This window comes from Lepisma saccharinum, chromosome 21 (assembly GCF_977018435.1).
Source record: "Lepisma saccharinum chromosome 21, izLepSacc3.1, whole genome shotgun sequence".
NCBI lineage: Eukaryota > Metazoa > Arthropoda > Insecta > Zygentoma > Lepismatidae > Lepisma > Lepisma saccharinum.
The window spans coordinates 7,860,591-7,888,520 of record NC_139249.1 but is presented as its reverse complement, the minus strand read 5'-3'; the positions used below and the strand labels follow the sequence as shown (position 1 = coordinate 7,888,520).

At 39.5% G+C, this 27,930-nt stretch overlaps 1 protein-coding gene across 9 annotated transcripts in view; it reads right to left on the bottom strand.

The window, feature by feature from the left end:
- Window positions 1-27,930, bottom strand: part of LOC146004042 (nucleolysin TIAR-like) — a 1,204,848-nt gene that overhangs the window by 901,158 nt on the left and 275,760 nt on the right. For all 9 annotated transcript variants that reach the window (XM_083142629.1, XM_083142628.1, XM_083142630.1 and 6 more), the window contains one exon: window positions 20,708-20,803. In XM_083142629.1, coding sequence (XP_082998755.1) covers window positions 20,708-20,803 — 96 coding nt within the window. The remainder of the gene's footprint in view (window positions 1-20,707; window positions 20,804-27,930) is intronic.

The following is a 27,930-nucleotide window of genomic DNA, read 5'->3' as shown; positions in this document are numbered from 1 at the left end:
AGCCTACATACAATGATGTGAAAATTAAATTCCACGATTTACATTTCAAATATTATGGAACAAAATTTCACTCCCGATAGTGTAAGTTGTCCATGAATGGATACTGAATACATTTCCACACTATCAAAAACATTCTCAAAAATTTACGAACGCAAATAAAAACACTTAACATTCATTACTCAAAAAAAGGTGTTATTCATTTTTCACTTCACGTTTCCAACAATTTTGTCTAATTCCTCAATTATTCTGATCGTAATTAAACGGAAAGGCACAAGTTGCGTTCTCGCTCTACCGTATTTTTCAGAAGATGAAAACAAATTGCGTAAATGTAACCTGTCAGTTATGCAACCCAATTTGTGTTACCATTTCACGGGTTGCCGTATGAACAGGCTTCGTGGAGAGTTGGGGAAGAGGATTATTTGAGGTTCTCAAATTTTGCACGATGTAACTCATGCTTGAGTAGTCGCACGTTGCCATATTTACAACTTCCATCCTTTGCCTCATTGTCAAAACTTCAGAAACTTTGAATATTTCGTTTCTGATTTGGCTGTGTACGGTTTTCCCTTCATGAAGATGTCAACACTTGGCAGTGAATAAAGGTGGCGATGATGTGTTGAAGAACACCGCACATTTTGGCAACGCAGGGGCAAGGGGTGCATAGTAAGCAGCTGATTGCATCGTCCACGCTCGCTCAGAGGGTTAATCTCTTCTTGGTAGAGTAGTAAATATAGGCAGGCAGAAAGCAGGGTTTATAACACACCATTTGCTTTTCGAAAACAACCATACAACATTAATAATTTAGAACACAAAAACTTCTCTTGGAATCCTCCTAACAAATGCGCACGAATGCTCATCCGAAATGTTTGCATTTTTCTCAAGATTTAGACGTGGGGGAAATTTCTATATTATTATTCCATACTTTACTGTAGAGTATTGTAAAATTAGCCAAATTATTTATTTTTTAAAAAAAAAGGAGAGAGTGGCGGAGATTCTTATCAATTGTTATATAAATTTATGTGCAAATTCCAATACATTCCAGTGTGCATAATTTGAAGTACGATAAGCTTTGTTCCACCTACGCTGAGATGATTTTTGGCCAAAATATTTTGGTATTCCATCATCGTTTTCCAGGCTCTTTGAGGACGATGGAAGTTTTCAAATTGTTGAAATTTTAAATTTAAACAGCAAGCTGACATTTGAAAGCTGGCATCCGAGTGCTCCCATCGAACATTCTCATGTTGTTATTCCCTATTCTCAAATTTTCTTTGCTATTTGTTACATTTCAGTCACTTCCAATATTTTGTTTTTGCAATGTTAGTGTATAATTTGTTAGATAATTGTAACAGTGCACTTTCATGTATATAAGGCGAACAATTTTGTATGTAGTCACCGTATGTAGGTACAGTTTTCCCTGAATTGCATTTCCAGACGACGAGGCCCTGGTGTCTGGACCCACAGAAAGTATAGTTTGTGGTTGTCCATTCATCCATATCGTCTTATCACCATTCGAACCCATCGTCGCGATTAGCTAAAAGTGGAAGAAAGGAGATGTTGAATAACCTATATCAATCAATGTGAGCTGAACTGTAAGCCTATTGGGGGAAAAGATAACGATACTCATTAATAACAGAGCGTTGATATCATTGTCCAAGACTGATGAGTTCGGGATGAGTAGGGTAACTAACTCTCTAGCCTTCTTAAACCCGAAGGTTCATAGCTGCAGCAACACATACATTCTATCTGTCCTTATTCTGAGCAAGATATATATATACTCTTTTTCATCCCTACCAATTTCCTTTAGGTCCATCTCAACATTATCCCTCCATCTTCGTCATGGCCTACCATCAGGTTTCCCAACAACAATCCTGTAAACTCTTCTTTCCTCTTACATTCGTGCCACATAAGTAGGGTAAAGGAAAACGAAAATGCATAGTTACCAATTAAGATGCACGCTGAAACCATGAAATTTCGAGCATTTTTTTCTGCGCTTTGTCGTCATAAAAAATGCTTGATGCTGTACAAAAGATTCCACTCTATTTTACGCTACAAAGAGAAGGTCTAGCAAAGTTTAAACTTTGACAATTTATCGCACCGTGCAAGAATCCCATGGCCGTTATCCATAAGGCAACGGGCGCTCTTGTTCTGGGCCTTCTTTCCGCTTCTACCTCCTTGGAGAAACCCTCCGTTCCCTTCCCCCATCGCCCTTGTTTCTTCCTCGCTCTCGCGGCCCGACAGCCGCTGCTGATCTTGAATTATGTTTCTAATGTAAAGCGTGGCGGCCACTTTGGAACGTGATTCATAGCCTAGAGGGCCGGAGTTACTTAATGGTGATGGCCAATAAAAGAGGAACCCGCGGTGGTCGGAATATGGAGCATTAAGTCGCCGGGAACAATAGATGGTGCCTGGGGCTGACCACCTCCGCTCTTTCGCTCGTTCTGGTCGGAGGAGGGCCGCTCCCTGATGGATGCTCTACGTAAAGCCGGGAGGTTTCGGGCATTGTCGGAACGGCCCGAGTACGGTTGTTTGTATGGATGGCCGTATCTTCTGATAATAGAACGTATACGGGGGAGATTATATGAGGCTCCTGCGCGGGAGTGTGTGTGTGCGTGTCTGGGGATGGTTTAATGTTTATACGCGGAGCTCAAAAGGAAATTATTGCGTGTTTTATGTGGCCGAGGTTCGGTTTCTCTCGGGTGGAATTACTGAGGATTCTGTGAGACTTTGCTTTATGGTTTCCGCATTTCTTTTCCCGATTTCGCACGTTTAAACAGCGATGCGATGCAAATCTGTTCAGTCACTTTACGTACTCGATCTCCACGTCGATTGCCAGGTACTGACGTGGTAAATGCAGGGGCGAGCTTCTTTGTACCGTGAGGAATATAAAGAGGGGAGGGAAAATATATGAAGATAATGTGCGAGGAAAGAAGACAGAAAAAATATATATATCCATACATATACAGGGTTTCTATAAATTAGTTATACAAAAAGAACCGTTAGTTGTGAAGAAAGTGTATGTGTAACAGAAATGGTTTATACATCAATCGATACAGCATATCTTCAAGTTTATTGTTGCATGTTGTTAGTTTCAAACGTAGCCACTGGAGGCGTGAGCGTTTGTTTATCTTACACAAGTACAGACTTGAATTGGCCGTGGTGGAACGATTCCGTGGCCACCTTGTCACGTTGCTGGGAAGAGGGGGAACAAACACACGTTCTTTAATGTAACCCCAGATAGAGAAATCCATGGACCCAATCAGGCGAACGAGGTGGCCACGCAATCGTTCCACCACGACCAATCCAAGTCGGTACTTGTGTAACATAAACAAACGCTCACGCCTCCAGTGGCGGCGTCTGAAACTAACAACGTGCGGCAATAAACTTGAAGATATGCTGTATTCATTGATGTATAAATTATTTCTGTTACGTATACAATTTCTTCACAATTAAAGGTTACTTTTGTATAACTAATTTATAGACACCCTGTGTGTATATATATTTTAACAATTTGAATCTATAAAAATAACCCGTAGCGCAACAGCTCTTGGGAGCCAGGACCTACCTCACTCCCACATGCCTCAACAGAAGTGAGCGATCATTCAACCAGTTACGGGGTGACGTGTGGTCAACACGGCGAATATTCAGTCGTTATTGTAGATTTTCTATGACTGGGTTACGCTACTCAATCATAGGTCCCCAATTTCCTCACGATAGTGGGTGGCCACCGGTCTCGTACATTGGCCGAAATCTCAGCAGAAAAGTTGTTAAGCTCCAAACCCCGACACCCCGAAGGAGACTCGAACTAGCGCACACCACGTAGCCACAGAAAGCTGGCGTCTTAAGATAGCACGACCACGGTACGGGACAAAATAAATATACATACAACTAGATACACTGTAACAAAGTTCAAGAAATACATACAGGCTATATATTAATTACTAGGGAGCAGAACTTGATGACCTAAAACTTATAGGTATATGACCTATAGAATGTCCTAAAAAATTGGAAAAATGACGTAAAAAATGCAAAAATGACCATTAAATTTGTTAGTTTCAGGTTAAAAAGTGAATTAAACAAAATTCAATCTTGCTTTAAAATAAAGGCACCAAATGATACCACATGCACATTCAATTAAAATATGCAATGAGGATTTCCAATGGAAACAACCGAATAATTTTAAAACAATTTTATAAAAAAGTCGTATACACTGGATGGTGTAAAGTGCATTCATTTCCCGCATCTTTGCCTGGTGATGTAGTGTGGTGTGTTTCTGTGGCACAGTAAAGAAAAATAAATCCTGCGAGATATATATATAGGTGGCCTATGTTCACCTTCGTGAAAAGACTCAAGAATATTAACAAAATGAAAGAAGTGAAAAAATATGACGAAACAATAAACCGAATATTGCGAACAATGACGGAAAAATGCCGAAAATGACCTAAAACCTGAAAATTGGCAAAAAAAAAAAAATGCACTTTAAAATTACCTTTTTTTGGGTTCTAGACGAAGTGTAATATTGTGTATATTTAATGGGCAAATGTCCAAGATGTCAGAAAAAAGATGACATTTCATCAACTTCCGCTCATTAGTAATTATACAATTACTGTTTTTCTCTTTTTCCAGTATATTTCATTCTTATCAATACAAAGGTTGAGAATTTAATATGAACTAGGATTTTCATGCAAAGTTTTTACGTGTACTGTGAAGTTAAAGTCAGAGTAGTGTCCATCTTATGATATTGATCGAAATCACATGAAGATACGGGAACGAAAATACAAAATTGTGATACACTTAGCGTCAACCTTGTGGTTAATTTTGGCTGGACACACAGTTTAATATGGTATCTGAAATAGGCCTCAGACGGAAATCGAATCCGGAACACATATTAACCACTACGCTAGCAGGAGGCGTCTGCAAAACTGTACTGAAATCGTGAGTAATGTTACTCGGATGCTTACACTAATCGACTATTCGATAAAGTCAAGTTTGTTTGCAAGGAAGAAAGAAGCGAGGGTAACATGTTGCTAGCCAAGCACTTTCAACTTCTAGACAAGAGCATCCTTTAAGCTTGGGAGTAAACGCTTGGTTTGTTGGTCCATTCTTCCCCCTTTCACAGCCGCTGTGAGAGGTGAAAAATGCTAGCTTCTTGAGCTGTGAACTTGGGTACAAATAGTGGGGCAATGGCAGGAAATGATTCGGGTATTAATCATACGGGAAGGACGCTCAAATAAAGGGGCCGATAACTACGCTTTGGAGAGAAAATGCAGGGGAGGCCATGAGAGCTCCATCAGTGTCGACACAAAAGGAGAATTCCGTTCCGGCAATGTGTTCCCGCTTAGCCAGCTTATTTGTAAAGCTCTGGACGCCTCAGGCATCCGATAACTGCACCATGGTATTCTTAACAAGATAAAATCATACAGAGCGAAGATTTTTTTGAATCAATACCGTTACGTCTGATGCAAGATCATTTTAAGGATCAAACTCCTTTTCAATTTGCGTGATGAACTGTGACAGAAGACACGACAACTACAATATAACGTCCGTGCATTACTCTCAATTCGTGCCTTGCTGTGTCAGGATACCGACACGACACCACTGATATCAAGAACGATAAAGTGCAAACTCGTTTCATGCCTGAATTAAATGTGTGCTTTGAGTTAAAGAGACTAAAAATTAAAGGTTTCTCTAAGTCGTCCGGTTACAGAGATGGAATATGTGGATAAGCAACGCCATAAGTCCTCAGTGACCCTCAATAATGATTATAATAAAGGTGGGGTGTATGGGGTACTTTCCAGTAGGAACCAATATCAACCTCTCTATAACATAGTACATTCCTCCAGACTAACAAGGACTCATAGCTAGTACAGAGCATTCCCTGACATTCGCTACGAGACTCGGCGGCAAGTGGCCCGGCATCAGAGCTTGTCTTTCCCGGTGAACGGGTCCGCGACAGTCGCTAGAGTCGGCTATTAAAATTAGTTTTCATATTGTGTACTAACCTTGACTACAGACGGTGTTCAAAATGATGTCCCTCTTCTGCAACACTTTCCTGGCATATCCGAAGGAAATTGGCATTTACACGTGCAACTTCGTCTACTGTAATTCTCCCGATTTCTCGTACAATACTCTCTTTTAACTCGCGGATGTTGTGCGGATTGTCTTTGTATACTTTATTTTTTTGATTCCCACATTTTTCTTTCCACTTTTATTCAGAACTGACCCTGTTACTCTAAACCTTTTTGCGAGGTTTAATATAGTGGTCCTATGTGGAACGGGAACACCAGGAAATTTCGTTGCAAAACGTCGTCGCACTTCTCCACAATTCCTCTTTCCGAAGTAAAACTCGACAAAATAAATCCTTTGTTGTATAAAACTTTTGTGGTGCCATATTAAGCCACAATCTTCAACACACGGACACAACACAACTTCCGAGCGAGGATTATACTGGCGTTAGTCTGCAACGTCAACAGAAAGGGAAAGAGAGCGAAGGCAGGGAGAGCGAAAAAAACAGACTGTAGCGTGCGACTGTCGCTGACCCGTTCACCGGGAAAGACAAGCGCTGACGACGGGCCGCTTGCCGCCGATTCTCGTAGCGAATGTCAGGGAATGCTCTGTATAATCCTCATATAATAATGTTATAATAATGTGAAGCTTGTGTTATGTTCTGTCCATATATGTTTGCAATTGTCCCTTCCCATTATATCTTATCTCTATACATCATCTTCGCGATTGGCCAAAAGTAGCAGAAAAGCAAAGTAAAGTAAAACAATCAATCGATGATAAAGATATTAACGATGATAACATATAAAACGTGTTGGAAACTAACTAACTGTTCTAGTATGTAATAGGTATGGATAAAATAGAGAAAGTGGAAGTAGAGAGGAGGTTCTCCATCTTAATTTCTCTGTTCCTCTCCCTCTTTCCGTCTTCTTCTAACGCTCTCTATCTCTCTTTCTCCTACCTCCCCCGTCCTTCTAATTTCAACCTAGTAAGAAGGATGAACGATACAAAATAAGGAAGAAACTAAGTTGCTAATTACGTAACGGATTGAATCTTCGCACTATGGAAAGGTACTGTCGCTGGCACAATGCATGCAGCACTCAACGCGCTCGGCTAGACACGACAGCGACAAAGGAAAAACTCTCAGGATGGTTATCCGCGCCTGCTTTTACCCTGGAACATCCCGAATACACGCCGCGAGCAGAGCTCCAACTTAGCGAGAATCGAACCGAAAACGCACCGGGTAAACCAGTGGACCAGTTGGGAAATACGCTTAGCGAGACTCATTGGAGAGAGCGCATTCGCCAATACCGAATAAACAAATTCCGGCCTGGAAAAGAGAAGGCTGTCAAACGCCATCATAACTTAGGATAGAGACGTTTCCATCTCCTTTACATCTCTCTCTGGAAACCGGCAAAGGTTATGCAAGCCAGCCCTGGAGCGTTTATTTTATTACGCAAGATCTCGCGAGCGACATACGTTCCCATCTCCTCGGCAAAGACATTCCTGGTTTCTTCTCCCGTGCCTACCACACTCCCTCAGGAATACCCCGCGAGCTCGGGGACCGCAATAACCAGCAAGATGCACGACGGTCGTAACTTCACCACTCCCAGCGGGGTAAAAGAAAGCACAAGAGCGCCCCCCCCCCTCCCCATAACCATCTGTATAGCGTCTGGAAGTCAACCCTTCCTTTCGGAATACAGTACCACTCTCGACTATACACCGCCGCTGCGTTTCCCTATCCATTCAGCCGGGCTTAATTTTTTTTTGCGGCCCGGAAAAAAAATTGGGTGGGGTCGCCCCCATCCCTCGCGAGCGCCTCCCCCCGAAAAAAAAGCCTGTCTTTTCACAGGAAGAACGAAGTCCATAAATATATGAAAATTGCAAAATCGATAGCTTTATGTTATCTTCCAGAGGACGCCATTAACCTGACGTGCTATGAAGAAGCACGTTTATATTGCGAAGTCGGAAGCCAAAACTTTCTTCTGTTCCCTTCCGACCTGCCCAAACCATTACGGTGGCTGCTGGGGGGTAAGGGGGGGAGCTATAAGGGACGAGGTTGGGGGTGTCGTGTGGGTGGGGCGCGGAGAGGGGGAAGAGAAAACTCCAGGGAAATCAACAGAACGTGCAACACACGGAGGAGGCTTACTACCACAAGGTGTGTCACCACAATTCTGGTCGCGCGGCTGCAGTTCAGGGGGTTCAACTGACAATATATTTCGGGAAGTTGCTGCTCCTACGATCTTATGTCCGAGACACTGAAGCAGCAGCGCAATACAAGACACGATGGTGTAGTGATAACGTCGTCGCTTTGTGATCAAGAGATCCAACATTCAATGCCCGGTGCAAGCACATGATGGTTCGGTATGTACAGGTTGTTTCGCTTCCTCTCGCCCCCTGATTTTCGCTTATAAAAAGCAAGACGGTGACGCAAAGCGAGAGAAGATCTTGCTTCTCATACACCAAGATATGTCCATAGCAAATTTCATTACATTATGACCAATATCTTGATTTCTATACGCGAAAATAAGTGGCCAGAAGCGAATGAAATGAAACACCCTGTATAATATATGGAGGTATTGTCCAAAAATCCCATCTTTACATTGATGTACGATGCGCATCACAATATTGTCCCTTGAGATGGATTTGACAATGCTACAGGGGAAAAAGGTGACGGGTTTGTTAGGACCAAATCTTACTCAGTTATCTGTTGGTGACGTCACCACTAATATGGTCCATTGTAAGTAATATTCTGCACACACGGAAAAACACAGACAAGTAGCAGAAACCGAAGATTTCTCCGAAGACAATGACGGAAGGATGGGTACAAATGGCGCCTGAAAATGTTTACCTGGCGTCTGAATTTTCAAATTGTTTTATTCTTCTTTTAATAATTAAAGTTCAGTTAAAGAAATGATTAGTACAGTATATTTTTTCATTCTTGTGTTTTCTGTATCACGTGTATCATTCAATGAGAAAAAAAACTGCCGTTAAAAATTTTTGCATTTTGCTAGACAAATTTTAAAATCTACAACGATATGGTAGAGTCTGCCATATATTATAATGTATTGCATAGTTGTTATTTTATGCTGTTGCAGTTATAGTCATCTTTACGAAGGCCACTCCGGTGTAAGAATTAATTTTTAATCTAGTCTTGTATTAATTAATTAATTAAATCTCTTAAGGTCACATTTAAAAAACTGTACCTTTATCCTAGTTGGATTCATGGATTTCGCCGTATTTGGGAAAGAAAAGGGACTGGTTCAATAATATGTTTAGTTTTGTCTAACCCTGAATAAAAGTATCTCAATAGTAAGATGTAAGGTAATTGTGTTTGCATGGGCTTTACCAGGACGACACTAGCTACGTATACAAGGCTTTATATATACGTATATATATACGTGTATATATATATATATATATAAACTTTGATGGAGCGACTCACTAAGTATTAGTGAGCATCTATCCGAGGTATTGGCTTATTCTACCGCGAGCCTTCATGGAAATTCCAACAGTATGAACAAACATTCTTCCAGCTAGGAAGAGAAGAGCAGCGACCCTCCCTCTGTCCCCCGAGAGACAAAGGCAGCAGTGTTCCATCGTCCCGAACACCAAACATAATGGGTCTTCTGGGGGAGAAAACTAGCAAACGGTCAGCCTTCATACAAATTCCCCAGAGTTACTCGTCGGCTGGGTCTTCGACCAGACATAACATCCACCCCCGACTTCTAAACATTCAAGAAGAAGGTGGCTGGTAACGCTGTTGCTTGGTAACTTCGGGTTATAAACTCCACACAAAAAGTTGGGAATATTGTTACATTAGGCATTAGGTGATAGGGACAGCCTTGGAATGCAACAATAGGTATCTGTCTGTCTGCTGTACACACTTGTGTTTTCGCTGACATATGCCACAGTGCCTATCACCTATTGCCTAATATAACAATATTCCAAACTTGTTGTGCCTAATATAACAATATACCAAACTTGTTGTGCCTAATATAACAATATTCCAAACTTGTTGTGCCTAATATAACAATATTCCAAACTTGTTGTGCCTCATGTAACAATATTCCAAACTTATTGTGCCTAATATAACAATATTCCAAACTTGTTGTGTCTAATGTAACAATATTCCAAGCTTGTTGTGCCTAATATAACAATATTCCAAACTTGTTGTGCCTAATGTAACAACATTCCAAACTTGTTGTGCCTAATATAACAATATTCCAAACTTGTTGTGCCTAATTTAACATATTCAAAACTTGTTGTGCCTAATTTAACAATATTCCAAACTTGTTGTGCCTAATATAAAAATATACCAAACTTGTTGTTCCTAATATAACAATCTTCCAAACTTGTTGTACCTAATATAACAATGTTCCAAACTTTTTGTGCCTAATATAACAATATTCCAAACTTGTTGTACCTAATATAACATATTCCAAACTTGTTGTACCTAATATAACATATTCCAAACTTGTTGTGCCTAATACAACAATATTCCAAACTTGTTGTGCCTAATACAACAATATTCCAAACTTTTAGTGAGGAGTGTATGAATACATTCTGTACTGGTTCTATAGGTATGGCATTTTAATAAAAACGCTCAATCTTGACAACGGAAGTACTTGAAACCTGGGTCAATTGACGTGGAATAACAAACATTAGATGGAACAAATGTTACTAAACAAAGTCGATCTCCGCGTCGAAGCACAGCAAGCTACGACGGCCGGGCTCGAATCCCAGAACGGACATAGGTGTTTCTTTCCGAGTGTCCCTTCATTTTCATCATTTGACCACTCATCTTCATCGTTACGATTATCCAAAAGTGGCATTAAGGGGCGTAAAATCTATTTAATCAATATTTAATCAATCAATCAAACGCACGTAACGTTTATTAAAAAACTTGGGACGAAAAATCAGGATGGTTGATATCTGGATTTCAGATTAGGTTTGAAACCAACTGTCAATATCCTGATTCCTGATGAAAGAATATGTAACGGCCAGTCATGATAAATAAAAAGAGAAGTTAGAATAGACTGTCTTTCGTCTTACGCTAACTAAGGTTATAGAAGATGTTACCATGGGTGTTAATATTAAAGGATTGATTCTTATTTGGTAACTTAATAATTTTATTAGAGTCATTTCAATACCCAGGTACTTTTTAAATATGGTAGACATTTATAACATTTCCCAACATGTCTCCTGCATTCCCCTTTTCATCAATGTCTCTTAAAGCGACCACTTTAATTGATTTCTCCGTCCAAATGTACAAGTTTAGGGACTAAAATGCAAGGATACCTCGAAACATGTACCTGAAAAATGTAATATCCTTTCTCTCAACCGTAATGCTAAAATCGAAGCAAGCAACGTTCCACACGAGAAGCAATCACGTGCGGTGTGAGATCTCACAGATTTGAGTTTTTGAGTTTTGAGTTTTCGTCTTAAGTCCACTTTATGCACAGGAAGGCTAATCGGGACTGGACATACAGTTTAAAGTGAGATCCGAAGCACTTGTGCCTCCACCGGTTAAAACTCGCAGATTTCTGTAGGCGACAAAGAAGTTCATAACGGACCTAGATTAATATGAAAGATGAAGCCGTCAAACTTCAGTTGTCTCACACAACAGAAACGATTGCCTTCCAATTTGAGGAACTAGTACCAATGCAGGGGGAGGGGGGAGTAATTCCTCTTGCTGCATACTCTATATAACCACCATGGAAATTTGGAAGCGAAGTAAAAACTTCCAGATTGGACGCATATTGTCGTGCTGCCTCAGCATCGCTATCGAAATCGTTCAATAATTTGTTTCCTGTTAAGCAGAGTTTGCGGAACGTGCTGGGTTAAAAAGTGCCTCATCCCCAAAGACTGTTGGGGCTGGCAATTTTCCGCCTGGCTGCATTTAGTAAACCACTTACGTGTTCTTGTAGAGGGGCTGCAGGAAAAGAGGAAATGTTGCCTTGGTGCATCCAACTTGTCATCTTTCTGCTTAAACAGACTCTTTCTTGCACGAAGCATATGAATCAAAACAAGAACTGCTATGGGCTACAGGTCTATGTAGTTTTCTTATGTAATAAAAATTGCTTAGCTAATAAAACGGAAGTTGTTTTCATGAAAAATAAAACTATAGAACTCGTAAATGTGAGAACACGGGAGTAAACCTACGAACTGAGAGCAGTGGCGGAGATTAGGGGGGGGCAGTTGCCCCAACACTTTTGCCCCGCACTATGCTAAACCTGATCTACAAAGGGTAATATACTGTCCTTGCCCCCCAGTTTTGGCACCTAGCGCCCCCCCCCCCGGTTCTGGAACCAATCGCCGCCACTGATTGTGAGAATACAAAAAGTATACACATGTGAACTGCGACTTCACAAATAAAATAATGGAAAAACACTCCGCCACGGTTGGATCTTAGAAAAAGGTTCATTCAATATAGCACCAGTGTGAAGTTTAATGAAGACTTACAAAGCCACGAAACTATTGAAAATATCTACACTCCGTACCAGCGAACTGTAGACCAGGCGAACGAGAACAAGTCTCTGCGCAAGTAGTGACGCGAGACGGCTCCATCAATGAACAGTGAGAGGAACGGGATTGTGTAATGGGCGACGGGATAATAGGCAGCGTTGCAAACTTTTGAAAAGGATAATAGGCCTACCGAACGCACATGGAAAACGGACCGTATTTTTGTCTCCAGGCCCGTACGATTGGTTTAAGAATTTCTTAGTGAAATATTAGGGATAAAACTGCAAGAGCAAATTTTCACAAGCCGTACATTTAGCGTACGGACTAAGGTCTGGACCGTACGTCCATACATGTACGGCCAGGACTGTACGGTTGGCAACGCTGCGCTTTCACCACTCGATTATTCTCCTCCTCCTCTGCCGATATGCGCGACCCTGCTCTACAGTTAGCTGCGACAGGGTATAGGCAACAGCGACAGCAAACCACATGAGGATTCACGTGAATGCCATTATGATATGACATGATAATTTTCAGATTTTTTATGATTTTGAATATCATAGAAGCCTTTCGAAAAGACGGGAAAATTCAAAAAAGAGCTACACCTGGCGTCGGCCGAAGGTCCAGCCTAGAAGTAACACTAGGAGCTTTGATAGCCAAAAGAACAAACTGTAACAACGATAGTGCTGGAAGATCCTGATAATTGCCACTGGGAGTTAAGGTTGCGTCGATTGGAAGTGGGCAAGATACATTTTCGTGGAGGAAACAATCACGACAATAGCGCACAGAGGCGCTGAACATCTCGAAACATAAATGAAAATTCAAGTAATCAGCAATACGGGTCCGTAGCGCCACCTAGCCAAGAGAGGACCTCTTCAGGCATTCGCTCCATCCTCAAAATTGCCACGAACAGACGCTGCGGAGGTGCCGGTCTGATTGGACGAGGCCAGCACGGCAATCCAATCTCGCAGCAACGAGTCTCCACTTGCAGACCGTTCCCTTTGCCTGCCAGAATGCCGAGCACTTTGTTTTGTTTATACGGAACGAAGAGGGAGGAAGGGGGGAGTGCACCGTGAAATTAGGAACTTAAATTAAACTTCGTGGTTTCTTGACTGCGCGTTCTCCCCTCCCTCTCCCGGGGAACCCCCTCCTTCGTGCAGGCATCTTGATTCTCCCTCGACCATCAAAGCATATATGAGATGCCGTCCTCTTCCTGCTCCGACGAGCAACAATGCGTTTAGAAGCGATGGGAGAAGAAACCGATGGAGAAGCCACGTTCCTGTATAGCAAGGTCAACTACGGAAACAGGACCAATTTCGACTGCTCAGAAAATACGTGCCAGGGTAGACTGTAGAGGGGACAGCCATGCCTAATTCAAGATTCGCAGTCTGGTGCATCAGCCAGGGGTGTAGTTTAAGTTTAAAAGCCTAATAAATTACTAGTTACCTTGTGACCTTAATCAATGCCCTGGTCCCCAAAAGGCAACAGCTCCCTGTAAAAGTTTACGGCTGGAGAAGAAAACTCTTCTAGAGGAGCCGAAATTCCAGAGGTGGAGTGATTTGATTGGTTTGAGTTTCGTCTCGAGTCCACTTTTATTCACAGATAGGCTAATTAGGACTGGACCTACTGTTTAAATTGGGATCCGAACAATTATGTGCCTCCATCGGGTATCGAACCCGGGACCCCTTCATAACATTGATACGCACCCACATATTGTATCATTTTAAGTGTTTAAAATGTTAATGTCTATGATGACGTAATTTGTTTTGTTCAATTGGGTAGTCTGTTTTGGTTATGGACTAACCTTAAAACATTTGATTGTGGGTTGTTAGGAGAGAGATATTATGAACGTTGCTGGATAATGGAAGTGATTTTGGAAATGTGAATGTGTAATTTGTGTAGTCAAGAACTATTATAATCCTAACACAATTTTGTTTGTAATAAGGAGTTTAATTGCGAGTGCAAATGTAATATATTAATATTAACTGACATCTAAATATATTTTTGGTGTGCGAAAGTTAGTAAGGTTTACATAACCATATCCTTATCTGATTTCCCTCTACCTGAGGGCTTCAAAGTAGGCTGATAAGTCTCATGCTCGCCGTTGAGGAATACAAGTAAGTTGATCCATTGAGAATAAACCGGGGAACTTAACAACATTGTGGCGAAGTTACAAATACTGCACCGGGGAGGCTTAGCAGAGGGGTAAGGTGGAACTGCGGCAGCCGAACAATTACGATGTACACAGAAGAGAAAGGGCAGGTGGACAATTGCGATGATATTTTAAATCTTCTATCAAATTGAAGGGTGACTTAACGCCCCGTACAATACCTCTTACAAGACAATTATGTGATATATTGATATTTTCGAATAGAACACTGATTCCTCTCACACTTTCTCCAGCTTTGAGACTGTCAAGGTAGTTTGTTGGTGTTGGTGTTTTCTTAAATACACTTTATGCACAGTAAGGCTAATTGGGGCTGGACCTAGAGTTTAAAGTGGGATCCGAACCACTATGTCCCTCCATCGGGTATCGAACTCGGAACTCCTTGATAACAAGGAGAAGACCTTACCATCGGGGAGGCCGCAAGGTAGCTTGTAAACATGCTTGCGTTACAATCATTTTAGGTAAGGTTAGGTTAGGTTTTCTTTTATGTACAAGGGTGAGTCAAAAATTATCTACACTTTCCGTTCTACAATATATTTACAAAGGTAGGTGTTCAACACTTACATCATTTTTCAACATAGTCACCTCCCTTGTCAATCCACTTGGTCCAGCGGTCCACAAGGTTGCTTATTCCCTCCAAGAAGAGTTTTCTTTGTTTGGTCGCGGAGCCACTTTTGCACCGCTTCCTGCATGCAATCGACGACCTCACAACGTATCCTTGAGCAGCGCTAACAAATGAAACTCGAAGGGAGCAAGTAAACACTCAACAGGAAATAATTCCTATTTTGTTCACTGACACTGTTATCTTTATTTCATATGTTTTGAAATCAAATACTCGTTCGAATGCAAAATGAATTAAATTTGGAGCCGAATCTCTGCTTGGAAGTTTCAAGTGCATAACCATACATCAATAAATTGTGTCAGGCTATGCAGGCACATAGGAGGGGTGACTGAAAAGTTCTCGGCCTACCCATGAAGGGTTGCCAGGAGCTCAATCGTTCATGGCTATTTTACAACATAGTCCCCTTTCATCCAATTGCTCATTTCCACGAGTGGCGCCGTCCCGGTATTGCAAATCGATCACTTCCACGAGTGTGTGTATGTGTGTGTGTGTTAGAGAGTGAGTGAGTGAGTGTGTGTGTGTGTGTGTGTGTTAGAGTGAGTGAGTGAGTGTGAGTGTGTGTGTGTGTGTGTGTGAGAGAGAGAGAGAGAGAGAGAGAGAGAGAGAGAGAGTGAGTGAGTGAGTGAGTGAGTGAGTGAGTGAGTGAGTGTGTGTGTGTGTGTGTGTGTGTGTGTGTGTGTGTGTGTGTGTGTGTGTGTGTGTGTGTGTGTGTGTGTGTGTGTGTGTGTGTGTGTGTGTGTGTGTGTGTGTGTTTGTTTGTTTGTTTGTTTGTTTGTTTTTTATATATTGTGTAGTAGTTGTGGTGTGTGTGTTTATATTGTGTTATAGTTGTGATGTGTTTGTGTGTGTCTTGTGTAGTAGTTGTGATGTGTTTGTGTGTGTCTTGTGTAGTAGTTATGCTGTCTAATGTGTTTGTGTTCGTCTTGTGTAGTAATTGTGCTGTCTAATATGTTTGTGTTTGTCTTGTGTAGTAGTTCCTCCATTCATATCGGGGGTTAGGCGTAGAGCTGACAACTCTGCACTGTAAAAAGACATGTCAAGAAACAGAAATATAAGGCCATGGATGTTCCCAAGGTAAAATATTCCGGAGGTAAAATAGTCCCCCGTTCGGATCTCCGGGTGGGGACTACTTTGGGAGGTCCCTGGACTAAGGATAAGATCTACGTTAGGAATAAGGATATTAAATTAGGCACCTGGAATGTTCTGAGCCTTTACCGGCCTGGGGCATTTCAGTGTACAGTTAATGAGATAGTGAAGTATAAATTAGATGTAGTAGCTGTCCAGGAAGTTAGGTGGCCAGGAGAAGGGAATTGTAAAACTAAAAATTATACTTTTTTCTATGGTGGTACTGAAAATCATAATTTTGGAACAGGCTTTTTCATAAATAATAGAATTATCTCGGCTCTTAAAACAATAGAATTTATTAATGATAGGATATCATATGCAGTTTTACAGGGTAGGTGGTGTAAAATTATTTTAATAAACATACATGCACCAACGGAAGATAAAGATGATAATACTAAAGATGATTTTTATACAGAGTTAGAACAGGTCTTTGATAAATTTTCTCAGTATGATATGAAAATTCTGTTAGGTGACTGTAATGCACAGATTGGCAAAGAAGAGACATTTAAACCCACGATTGGTAAAGAAAGTCTTCATGAATTAAGTAATGATAATGGTATAAGATTGATTACTTTTGCAACCTCAAAGAATTTAATTGTGAAAAGTACCACTTTTAAACATAAAGATATCCATAAATATACCTGGTCTTCTCCAGATGGTAAAACTCATAATCAGATAGACCATATTCTCATTGATAAGAGAAGGCATACTAGTATAATTGACGTTCGTACACATAGAGGTGCTGACTGTGCCAGTGACCATTATTTAGTAATTGCTAAATTAAGAGAAAGACTCTCAGTGATAAATCATAAGCAACAAAATCTAAAAGTTCTAAAATTTGATACAGGAAAGTTTGCTGATGAAAGAATTAAGAAAGATTACCAAATTAAACTGTCAAATAGATTTGATGTTTTGCAGGATTTAAATGATGATGAAAATATAAATGAAACAGACGTAAATAAGAATTGGGAGCACATACGTAATGCAATAGAATCAGCAGCTAAAGAAACTATAGGATACCATAAACCAAGAAAAAGTAAGCCATGGTTTGATAATGAATGTCATAATCTAATAGAAATAAGAAATCAGGCTAGACTTAGGTGGTTAAATAACTCGGATGATACAAATCTAAGCAATTATAATACAATAAAGCGAGAAGTTAACCGCACGTTTAGAAGTAAAAAAAGAGATTACTTGAAAAGCAAAATTAACGAAATTGAAACAAACAGCAAAAATAAAAATATCAGAGATTTATATAAAGGTGTAAATGAATTTAGAAAGGGGTGGCAACCTAAAGTAAACTTGATAAAAGATAAAGACGGTGATTTTCTAGCTGACCCAAGCGATATTCTAAATAGATGGAAGAACTACTTTAATGACCTTTTAAATGTCCATGTAGGAGATAAATCAGAAGTGAATGAAGTACACACAGCAGAACCTTTAGTTCCAGAACCTAACTTGACTGAAGTTAAAGATGCTATTAAAAGGCTTAAGAATAACAAAGCACCTGGCATTGATTTAATACCAGCTGAGTTAATTAAATATGGTGGAAATTCATTAATATGTCAAATTCATAAATTAATTTGTTTAATATGGAATAAAGAAGAAATCCCTCAACAGTGGAAAGAATCCATAATTGTTCCTGTGTTTAAAAAAGGTGATAAAATGAACTGCAATAATTACCGTGGAATTTCTCTACTCTCAACAACATACAAAATATTGTCTAACATTATTTTAACAAGACTAACCCCATATGCTAATGAAATTATAGGTGATTATCAATGTGGATTTAAACGTAACAGATCAACTACAGATCAAATTTTTCACATCAGACAGACACTTGAAAAAAAGTGGGAATATAATCAAAATGTCCATCAGCTATTCATTGATTTCAAAAAAGCATATGATTCGGTCAAAAGAGATAAATTATATAATATATTAGTAGAGTTTGGAATACCTAAGAAGCTTGTTAGTATGATAAAAATATGCACCAGTGAAACAGAAAGTAAAATTCGTGTGGGTAATAATATGTCTGACAAATTTATAATTCATGATGGGTTAAAACAAGGAGATGCATTATCTCCATTGCTCTTTAATTTTGCCTTAGAATATGCTGTTCGGAAGGTAAAAGAAACTAAAGAAGGACTAAAATTAAATGGTGTGACTCAGTTGTTAGCATATGCAGATGATGTAGACTTACTGGGGGATGATATAAATACGATTAAGAATAATGCTAAAATATTTTTCAAAACTGCTAAAGAGATAGGTTTGGAAGTTAACAAAGAGAAAACTAAATATATGCTTACAGGCCGAAACCAAGTGTTAGGTAATAATCAAAATCTAAATATTGATAACAACTCGTTTGAACCAGTTTCCAAATTCAAATACTTAGGAGTAATATTAACAAATGAAAATTATATTAAAGAGGAAATAAAAAGTAGGCTTAATTCAGGAAATGCATGTTACTTCTCTCTTCATAAACTTTTGTCTTCTCGTTTAATATCTAAGAAACTAAAAGTTAAAATATACAAAACAGTAATTTTGCCTGTAGTATTATACGGGTGTGAAACTTGGTCCCTTACATTAAAAGAGGAACATAAATTGAGAGTATTTGAAAATAAGATTCTTAGGAAAATATTTGGACCTAAAAGGGATGAGGAGACAGGTGAGTGGAGAAGGTTACATAATTTAGAACTACATAATTTGTATTCATGTCCAGATATTATTAGAATAATTAAATCAAGAAGACTTAGGTGGGCAGGCCATGTGGCACGAATGGGAGAGGAAAGAGGAGTTTACAGGATTCTTGTTGGGAAACCAGATGGTAAGAGACCTGTAGGAAGGCCAAGACGAAGATGGAGGGACAACGTTGAGATGGACCTAAAGAAAATCGGTAGGGATGGAAAAGAGTATATAGATCTTGCTCAAGATAGGGACAGATGGAAGGCCTGTGTTGCTGCAGCCATGAACCTTCGGGTTTAAGAAGGCTAGAGAGTTAGTTAGTTAGTTAGTTAGGTTAGGTGCACCTGTGGCTAAGTCATCCTGATCGTCGTAATTGTCCTACCATTAATTTTAAAATTACCTTCACCGTCAAAATCATCGCAATTGTCCGTGATTTTGGCTTAATCGCAATTGTCCGCCATGGCAATTGTCCTAGATTCCAGTAGACATCAGCAATGTACCTGTTCCAACCTACGGCAGTGCTTCCTAAGAGAGAACCGTGCCGTTTCAATATGTTGTTCCTTGCCTCTCTCTAGATTTCATTTGATTGGATTTATCTTACTTCACTTTTATCCCACTTTTGGATATCTGCGAAGATAAGGATGAGTGATATGATAAAATTGATGAAGGGGCACTCACCAAGAACAGTCATGCGCAGGCCGGGATTCGAACGCTGACGTCGTAGCGGGTTGTGCTAACCACTCCGTTACAGAAGTCGGCGTTGTCTCTCTTGATGTGTGGCAAGACTGGTGTAAAAGGAAGATGGCTGAAGTTTTGCACAAAGAGTGAGATGTAGCTCATATTGGTGTAGTGTTCACAGCTACACTAATCTGGTTTCTCCATGTGCTTGCACGTCGGTAAATGCTTACCTTTACGCAAAGCAACAACACCCCCCGCCCCCTCCCCCCCCCCCACACACACAAATAAACTGTTTATAGAAAAATAGAAAACCAGCGTTAGAAACTACGGTATGTATACCGTAAGTAGCATCCGAAATATTCGTTGCACCCAAGCTACAAAAAAAAATAAGTTGAAACCGAAATATTCGTTGCACACAAGCTACAGAAACGTAAGGTGAAACAGAAATATTCGTTACACCAAAGCTACAGAAACGTAAGTTGAAACCGAAATATTCGTTGCACCCAAGCTACAAAAAAAATAAGTTGAAACCGAAATATTCGTTGCACACAAGCTACAGAAACGTAAGTGGAAACCGAAATATTCGTTGCATCCAAGCTACAGAAACGTAAGTGGAAACCGAAATATTCGTTGCACCCAAGCTACAAAAAAATAAGTTGAAACCGAAATATTCGTTGCACACAAGAAGAAACGTAAGTTGAAACCGAAATATTCCTTGCACCAAAGCTACAGAAACGTACGTTGAAACGGAAATATTCGATTACGGGGAAAAAATACGCTCAAAAACAATACTGGAAGTAAATGTTTAGAAACTAGGAAATGCATTCTAAAGAACAAATCCGTTAGAAACCTGAAAAACCTATCCTCTTCAGACAGTTTCAATTCAGGAGAGAAAAAAAAGTTATCACCTCGTAATTTCAACACACATGCATACATATGCTGTAAAAAAATTGAGAAAAGCAAGGCTTTCTTACCTTTTCTAGAAACTGCCTCTTGTTCATCGCTGCCAGAGCCGCCGAGGCCGCCTGGTGGTCTGTGAACTCGACGAACGCGTACGGATCATTTCCGGGCTGGAAAGAAACAACAAAAAGCCATTGAAGATTAGTCAGTTACACAAGTACGTACGCGGTGCAAAAAGGAAAGAAAATAAAAAATAAAGGGTGTTCCGTATAGGACGCCGAATTTGAATCGAGTGCTATTGTTTTGTTTCGAGGTTGGTAGACCTGTTCTTACCAATGTTGGCATCTGTTGTGATGCCGATTAATGTAGCCTCAATTGGTTTGACTCGTTTGTTGTGGTTTCCTTCCGAAAATCCTCGAATAATCCAGGAGCGTGAAATCCATCCATCCGCTGAGAAGGACTGTGTGGTGTGGGTTTTGGCAGGTGGAGTGTGATCTTGCACCATGTGATTTCTTCTTATGGGGGTTTGTGAAATCACAGGTGTACGCCAACAAACCACGAACCTTTTTGGAACTGAAGGCGGAAATCATACGGGTGATTGGAGGCATCGGGACAGACATGAGCGAGAGGGTTATCAATAATTTTGTGGAGCGTATAAATGCATTCAGACTCAGTAGGGGTGGACATAAGCCTGACATTATCTTTCATACGTAAATGGGAGATGTTACTGCTTACATATATGTGAAATACAACTATTTTCATGATATTTTCCCAATTTTTATTTAGTTTTCTAATTTGGCGTCCTGTACGGAACATCCTATATATATATATATATATATATATATATATATATATATATATATATATATATATATATATATATACACACACACACTCTGTCCCGGGAATCTCTGGAGCAAGCGAAAACAAGTCTCTGCGCAAGTAGTGACTCGAGAGGACTCGACCTAAGAACAAGTGCGAGGCAACAGCTTTGCGTTGACGTGACTGCAGCTACCAGCCATTGCAGCAGCGTGTACTGCTTCGCTCCGCCCACTTCTCTACTGTTATGCGTGGCCTTGCTCCAGATTCCATGGAGAGAGTATATGGGGGTGAAAAGCATAGCTATTTCAGAAGACACTCAGGTGTCAACTCACTTTCACGTAGTACACCTTGAACTGATTCTTCCAGCCTAACAAGGCTGTGACGCCTGGGCCCTCAGCCAGAATAATATTCTGTAGGACTTATGTCTTGTCCATGAGTGTTTGTGAATCCATCCTCATTCTCGTGATTAACCAAAAGTAGCAGAGAACCAAAGTAAAATGAATCAGAGACAGACTTTACTGAAAGCAACGAACACAAATGAATCTCGAAAGCATACTGGCCTGCTAAGCCAAAAAGCCTACCTATATATCAGAAAATTTCGAGAAAATATGCACAATACGTTTCACCTTTGACAGAAATATTTAAAGGTTCACCCAAAGATATCGTATTTTGCTCATTCCATCGAGATATTCTGAAACAGGGTTAGGCCATATGGCTTAGCAGAGGAGTATATATTTCCAAAGACTTAACTCCTGTTAGCACGGCTATTACTAACGTTAAAGCTGTTAACTAGAGACAAAAAATGACCAAAAAAGCACAAAGGGCTATTCAGGCCCGGTCTTAAGAAAACGACCATACTAATAAACCACCCACTTCATCAAGAGCACGAATCCTAACTCCAAGGATTGGTAGGAGGGCCAATGAGGCACAGCCTACGTAATGAAAAGACAATTACGGCCTTCTATTGAAGGCAGGGCTAGGCATTAAGAGCCGTGTCATCCAGATGTAGTCCCCAATCTGGTATGCTCTGGACTGCACCATTAAACAGCTATAATATGCGAGCCAGCCTCTTGTTATAATTAACCGGAGTCGGTGAATTCGAGAGCTGGAACAATTATCTTCCTCGCTCGCAATGACAATGTATCTCCTCTCAACTAATGCCCCGTGCCCATTGTGGGGAAAGTTCAATTCTGAAGGACGAGATACGAAAAGGCAGTAACTGCAACAGTTGACGTGGTGTAAAAAGAGGGGTGGGGGGAGGAGCGAACGAGGGGAGATCAATCCCTGCGTTCTCATCGGGCACTTTCAGCGCTGAAATTCGCTTGTCGTGTTCGTTCTAATATTGAAACCGGTAATTTTGGCTGCGCGGCTTTCGAGACTCTCCTTGGATCACTAACGCTAATTTTCAGCATCCATTTCAAGTAGATCCTCACGACTGATCGTGAACCTTTTGTGGCTTTTCTTCCTTTTGTTTACTAAACAACGATTTTCCATCTCCTTAGGTTAATCGAGACGATCAGAGTGAATGATTTCCAAGTTTGCAAGATCAATCTTCCATGTTATGGTAATGATGCAGGGTGTATACCAAAATAACAAATCGAAAATTCTTGACTTTTTCATGACTTTCTTGGTCTTTTTTCACTTTTCTTTACTTAGGAATAGTTGGAAATTAAGAAAATAGTTGTTGTTTTTTTATTTAATGAAAAACCCTAGTAGTGTATATTGGTTGTTTCAAAATAGTACTTAGTAGGTATGGTCTTTTTTTACCAATTGAATATCACTTTTTGACATACTTTGACAATTTTTTGTCGATGTTTTAGCGTTTAGCGATGTTTTAGTACAAATTTTCACTATACTCATTTTTCCCCCACTCGTACTTGGTAGGTATATCATGATGTTACGTGATACAACTTAACCTATCCTTTTTTTACGATTATTTAATTTTTTTACGATCCTAAGTGATATAACTTAACCTATCATTTTTTTTATTTAGGTACTGTTTGAACGTTATTATTTGAGGATCATATTTTGTAGGTATTTTTTTCATCAATCGAATATAAGTTTTTGACATATTTTGACAATTTTTTGTCGATGTTATAGCGTTTAGCGATGTTTTAGTACAAATTTTCACTGCACTCATTTTTTCTATTTATACTTGGTAGGTATATCACGATGTTACGTGATATAACTTAACCTATCTTTTTTTTTTACGATTTTTTTAATTTTCTTACGATCCTAAGTGATATAACTTAACCTATCATTTTTTTTATTTACGCACCGAACTAACCTACAAGGGGGACTCCGTTTGTTTTAATATTTCAGTATTATAAGGTTTTCACAAATTTTATATAACCTAAAATGTGTTGGATGTTGATTTTTAGTATGTGGCAATTTTTTATGAATTTAAAACTGCTCTGTGACCCTCTCGTTCTTCACGTCGTAGGCGAAGGACTTCTCTGCAATCAGGATGACACTGCATAGGGTATCCTCGGGCAAGGCATCGTGGAACTCGCAAACACCCACTCTACAAAAATTCTACTATATGATCTTTCACTGGCTAAGCTAACCTACAAATAGGAATTGGCAGCACTGACTTATAAACCCACTGGGTCTTCTTGGCATGTTTTTTCATGATGTGTTGCCAGGCTATTGGGCATCTTGGCGTATACAATGTATATATTTTTGAGGGGGAGGGGTTATAGCTTTTTATGCTGTACGAATACTAAAAACTTGACAGTGACAACCAACAGAGTAGGTAAACCTACATGCAGAAACTAACAACACTAGTTTCTGACAGTGAATTTGAAATAAAATATTAAACAAAATACATGAGTAAGCACTGTGATTACAAATAATACCAGTGTTATGCCCCCCCCCAACTCCAACTGGGCAACTGGGGGAAATAATTGTACAACAATTTGTACCTAATTGTACAATACTTGTACCTAATTGAGAGAGCCTTCCTGTAACTTACCTCATGTACAATTTATATGTTTTTACAACTGTGAAAAGAAAGCATATGTGTTCTGTATGCACACATTTATTCTTATTTTTCGAAGTTGAATGAAAACACGTGTTTTTACGCTCTTGTAATACTGACCTTGCCCCAGTGATTTTAAATTGCTTCCATCCGGTTTTTTTTTTCTGTGCTATTTCCGCATGCACGCAACATTCGCTTTCAATAGACAGAAGGAGTTTTAGTATAGCAGGCTCCGAGTTTTACAATTTATTAAATTAAACAATAATTTATGTAAGAATATACTTGTACTTACCGAACACAAAATAATAAAAGCACATGTGAATCTTTGCGTGCGTTCATGTTATATGACGACTGAGTAAAAAAATAATGTTGACTCCCCGAAAGATAAAAGTTCCTGGTTCGACATCAGATGCATGCAAATTTTATGTTTTGCTCTCCAAAATCTTGATTTCTATGTTTGTGCTATTTGCCATACAGCAGAGGAGAAGAGGGGAGAGGGGAGGGGAGGGGGTACTATTAGCGCCATCTATTAGCAAACAATAGAAATAAAAAAGTAGCGTCAAACTTTTTCAACACCCAAAAATTTTAAACGTCCTCGCGTAGTAATACGATCTAGCTGAAGATGTTTGAAGGAGTACTCTTAGTCGAGAAAGCTAATTGCTAGGGCCCATATATTGCTAAAATGTTCTTTGATTTGCATATTTCTCATACCGCCATATGTTGTTCTAGTTGACTTCTTCCAAAAAAATGCTAATTAGCGAGAGTTAATTAAGCAAGGCAAGTAAAAGAAGCAAATAGGACAATATGTGGCGGCGTGGAAATATGTAAAAATTCGACTCGATTCGAATTAAAATTGGAGGATATTTTGCATTTTTTTCCTATAATGTACAAAACATTTACCGTACATAATCTTTTCTATTTACAACAGTATAAAATAAGAGGAGTGTGTGACAATATCCATATTAATTAGGAAGGTATGTTGTATGCTAGGTTAGCTAATTGTGTCTTCACTGTCTAGAGGAAAGATGGAAAAAGAGAGCTCTACAAAAACTAACGCTCTTAACAATATTGAACGCCCCGTGAAAATTATATATAAATAAGGCATAAGCGTATTATCTGCTTTCATGTCAGATTTTCCCGACCTGTGAGCTGTAGTGTTTAGGCGACAAGCGACGTGCTCTAATATGATACCGTTGACAATATTGAACGCCCCGAGAAAATTATATATAAATAAGGCATAAGTGTATTATCTGCTTTCATGTCAGATTTTCCCGACCTGTGAGCTGTAGTGTTTAGGCGACAAGCGGCGTGCTCTAATATGATACCGTTGACAATATTGTACGCCCCGTGAAAATTATATATAAATAAGGCATAAGCGTATTATCTACTTTCATGTCAGATTTTACCGACCTGTGAGCTGTAGTGTTTAGGCGACAAGCGACGTGCTCTAATATGATACCGTTGACAATATTGAACGCCCCGAGAAAATTCTATATAAATAAGGCATAAACGTATTATCTGCTTTCATGTCAGATTTTCCCGACCTGTGAGCTGTAGTGTTTAGGCGACAAGCGACGTGCTCTAATATGATACCGTTGACAATATTGAACGCCCCGTGAAAATTATATATAAATAAGGCATAAGCATATTATCTGCTTTCATGTCAGATTTTCCCGACCTGTGAGCTGTAGTGTTTAGGCGACAAGCGACGTGCTCTAATATGATACCGTTGACAATATTGAACGCCCCGTGAAAATTATATATAAATAAGGCATAAGCGCATTATCTGCTTTCATGTCAGATTTTCCCGACCTGTGAGCTGTAGTGTTTAGGTGACAAGCAACGCACTCAAATATGATACCGTTGACAATATTGAACGCCCCGAGAAAATTATATATAAATAAGGCATAAACGTATTATCTGCTTTCATGTCAGATTTTCCCGACCTGTGAGCTGTAGTGTTTAGGCGACAAGCGACGTGCTCTAATATGATACCGTTGACAATATTGAACGCCCCGTGAAAATTATATATAAATAAGGCATAAGCGCATTATCTGCTTTTATGTCAGATTTTCCCGACCTGTGAGCTGTAGTGTTTAGGCGACAAGCAACGCACTCAAATATGATACCGTTGACAATATTGAACGCCCCGAGAAAATTATATATAAATAAGGCATAAACGTATTATCTGCTTTCATGTCAGATTTTCCCGACCTGTGAGCTGTAGTGTTTAGGCGACAAGCGACGTGCTCTAATATGATACCGTTGACAATATTGAACGCCCCGTGAAAATTATATATAAATAAGGCATAAGCGCATTATCTGCTTTTATGTCAGATTTTCCCGACCTGTGAGCTGTAGTGTTTAGGCGACAAGCGGCTCGCTCAAATATTATACCGTTGACAATATTGTACGCCCCGTGAAAATTATATATAAATAAGGCATAAGCGTATTATCTGCTTTCATGTCAGATTTTACCGACCTGTGAGCTGTAGTGTTTAGGTGACAAGCGGCTCGCTCAAATATTATACCGTTGACAATATTGTACGCCCCGTGAAAATTATATATAAATAAGGCATAAGCGTATTATCTGCTTTCATGTCAGATTTTACTGACCTGTGAGCTGTAGTGTTTAGGCGACAAGCGGCTCGCTCAAATATTATACCGTTGACAATATTGTACGCCCCGTGAAAATTATATATAAATAAGGCATAAACGTATTATCTGCTTTCATGTCAGATTTTACCGACCTGTGAGCTGTAGTGTTTAGGCGACAAGCGACGTGCTCTAATATGATACCGTTGACAATATTGAACGCCCCGTGAAAATTATATATAAATAAGGCATAAGCGTATTATCTGCTTTCATGTCAGATTTTACCGACCTGTGAGCTGTAGTGTTTAGGCGACAAGCGACGTGCTCTAATATGATACCGTTGACAATATTGAACGCCCCGAGAAAATTCTATATAAAATAACATACCTGAAAATTATATTCACAGTAGATTTATTTTTTGAGTTTTGTAATTACCCCAAGAAATTCTATATAAAATAACATACCTGAAAATTGTATTTACAGTAGATTGAATTTTTGAGTTTTTGTATTCGCACACAAGAAATTCTATATAAATAACATACCTGAAATTCTATTTACAGTAGATTGAATTTTTGAGTTTTGTAATCACTCCAAGAAATTCTATATAAAATAACATACCTGAAAATTGTGTCGCTATATACTAGACTTTTTGATTTCTGTGATTTTGGAGAAAGCAATGGCATCCACCACCAGTTTCAATCATAAAAATGATAAAATTGAATGTGTTACTTGTGGGAAGCTAATCTCAAGGAACAATTTATCGGTACACAGGGCAAGATGTAGCGAAACAGGTTCGAGAATTAATCGTTCGTTACCTTCTAAGCCTTGTGCTCGATGCGGAAAAATAATCAGCATTACAAATTTAAGTAAACATCTCAAAATTTGCAAACCATCGACCGA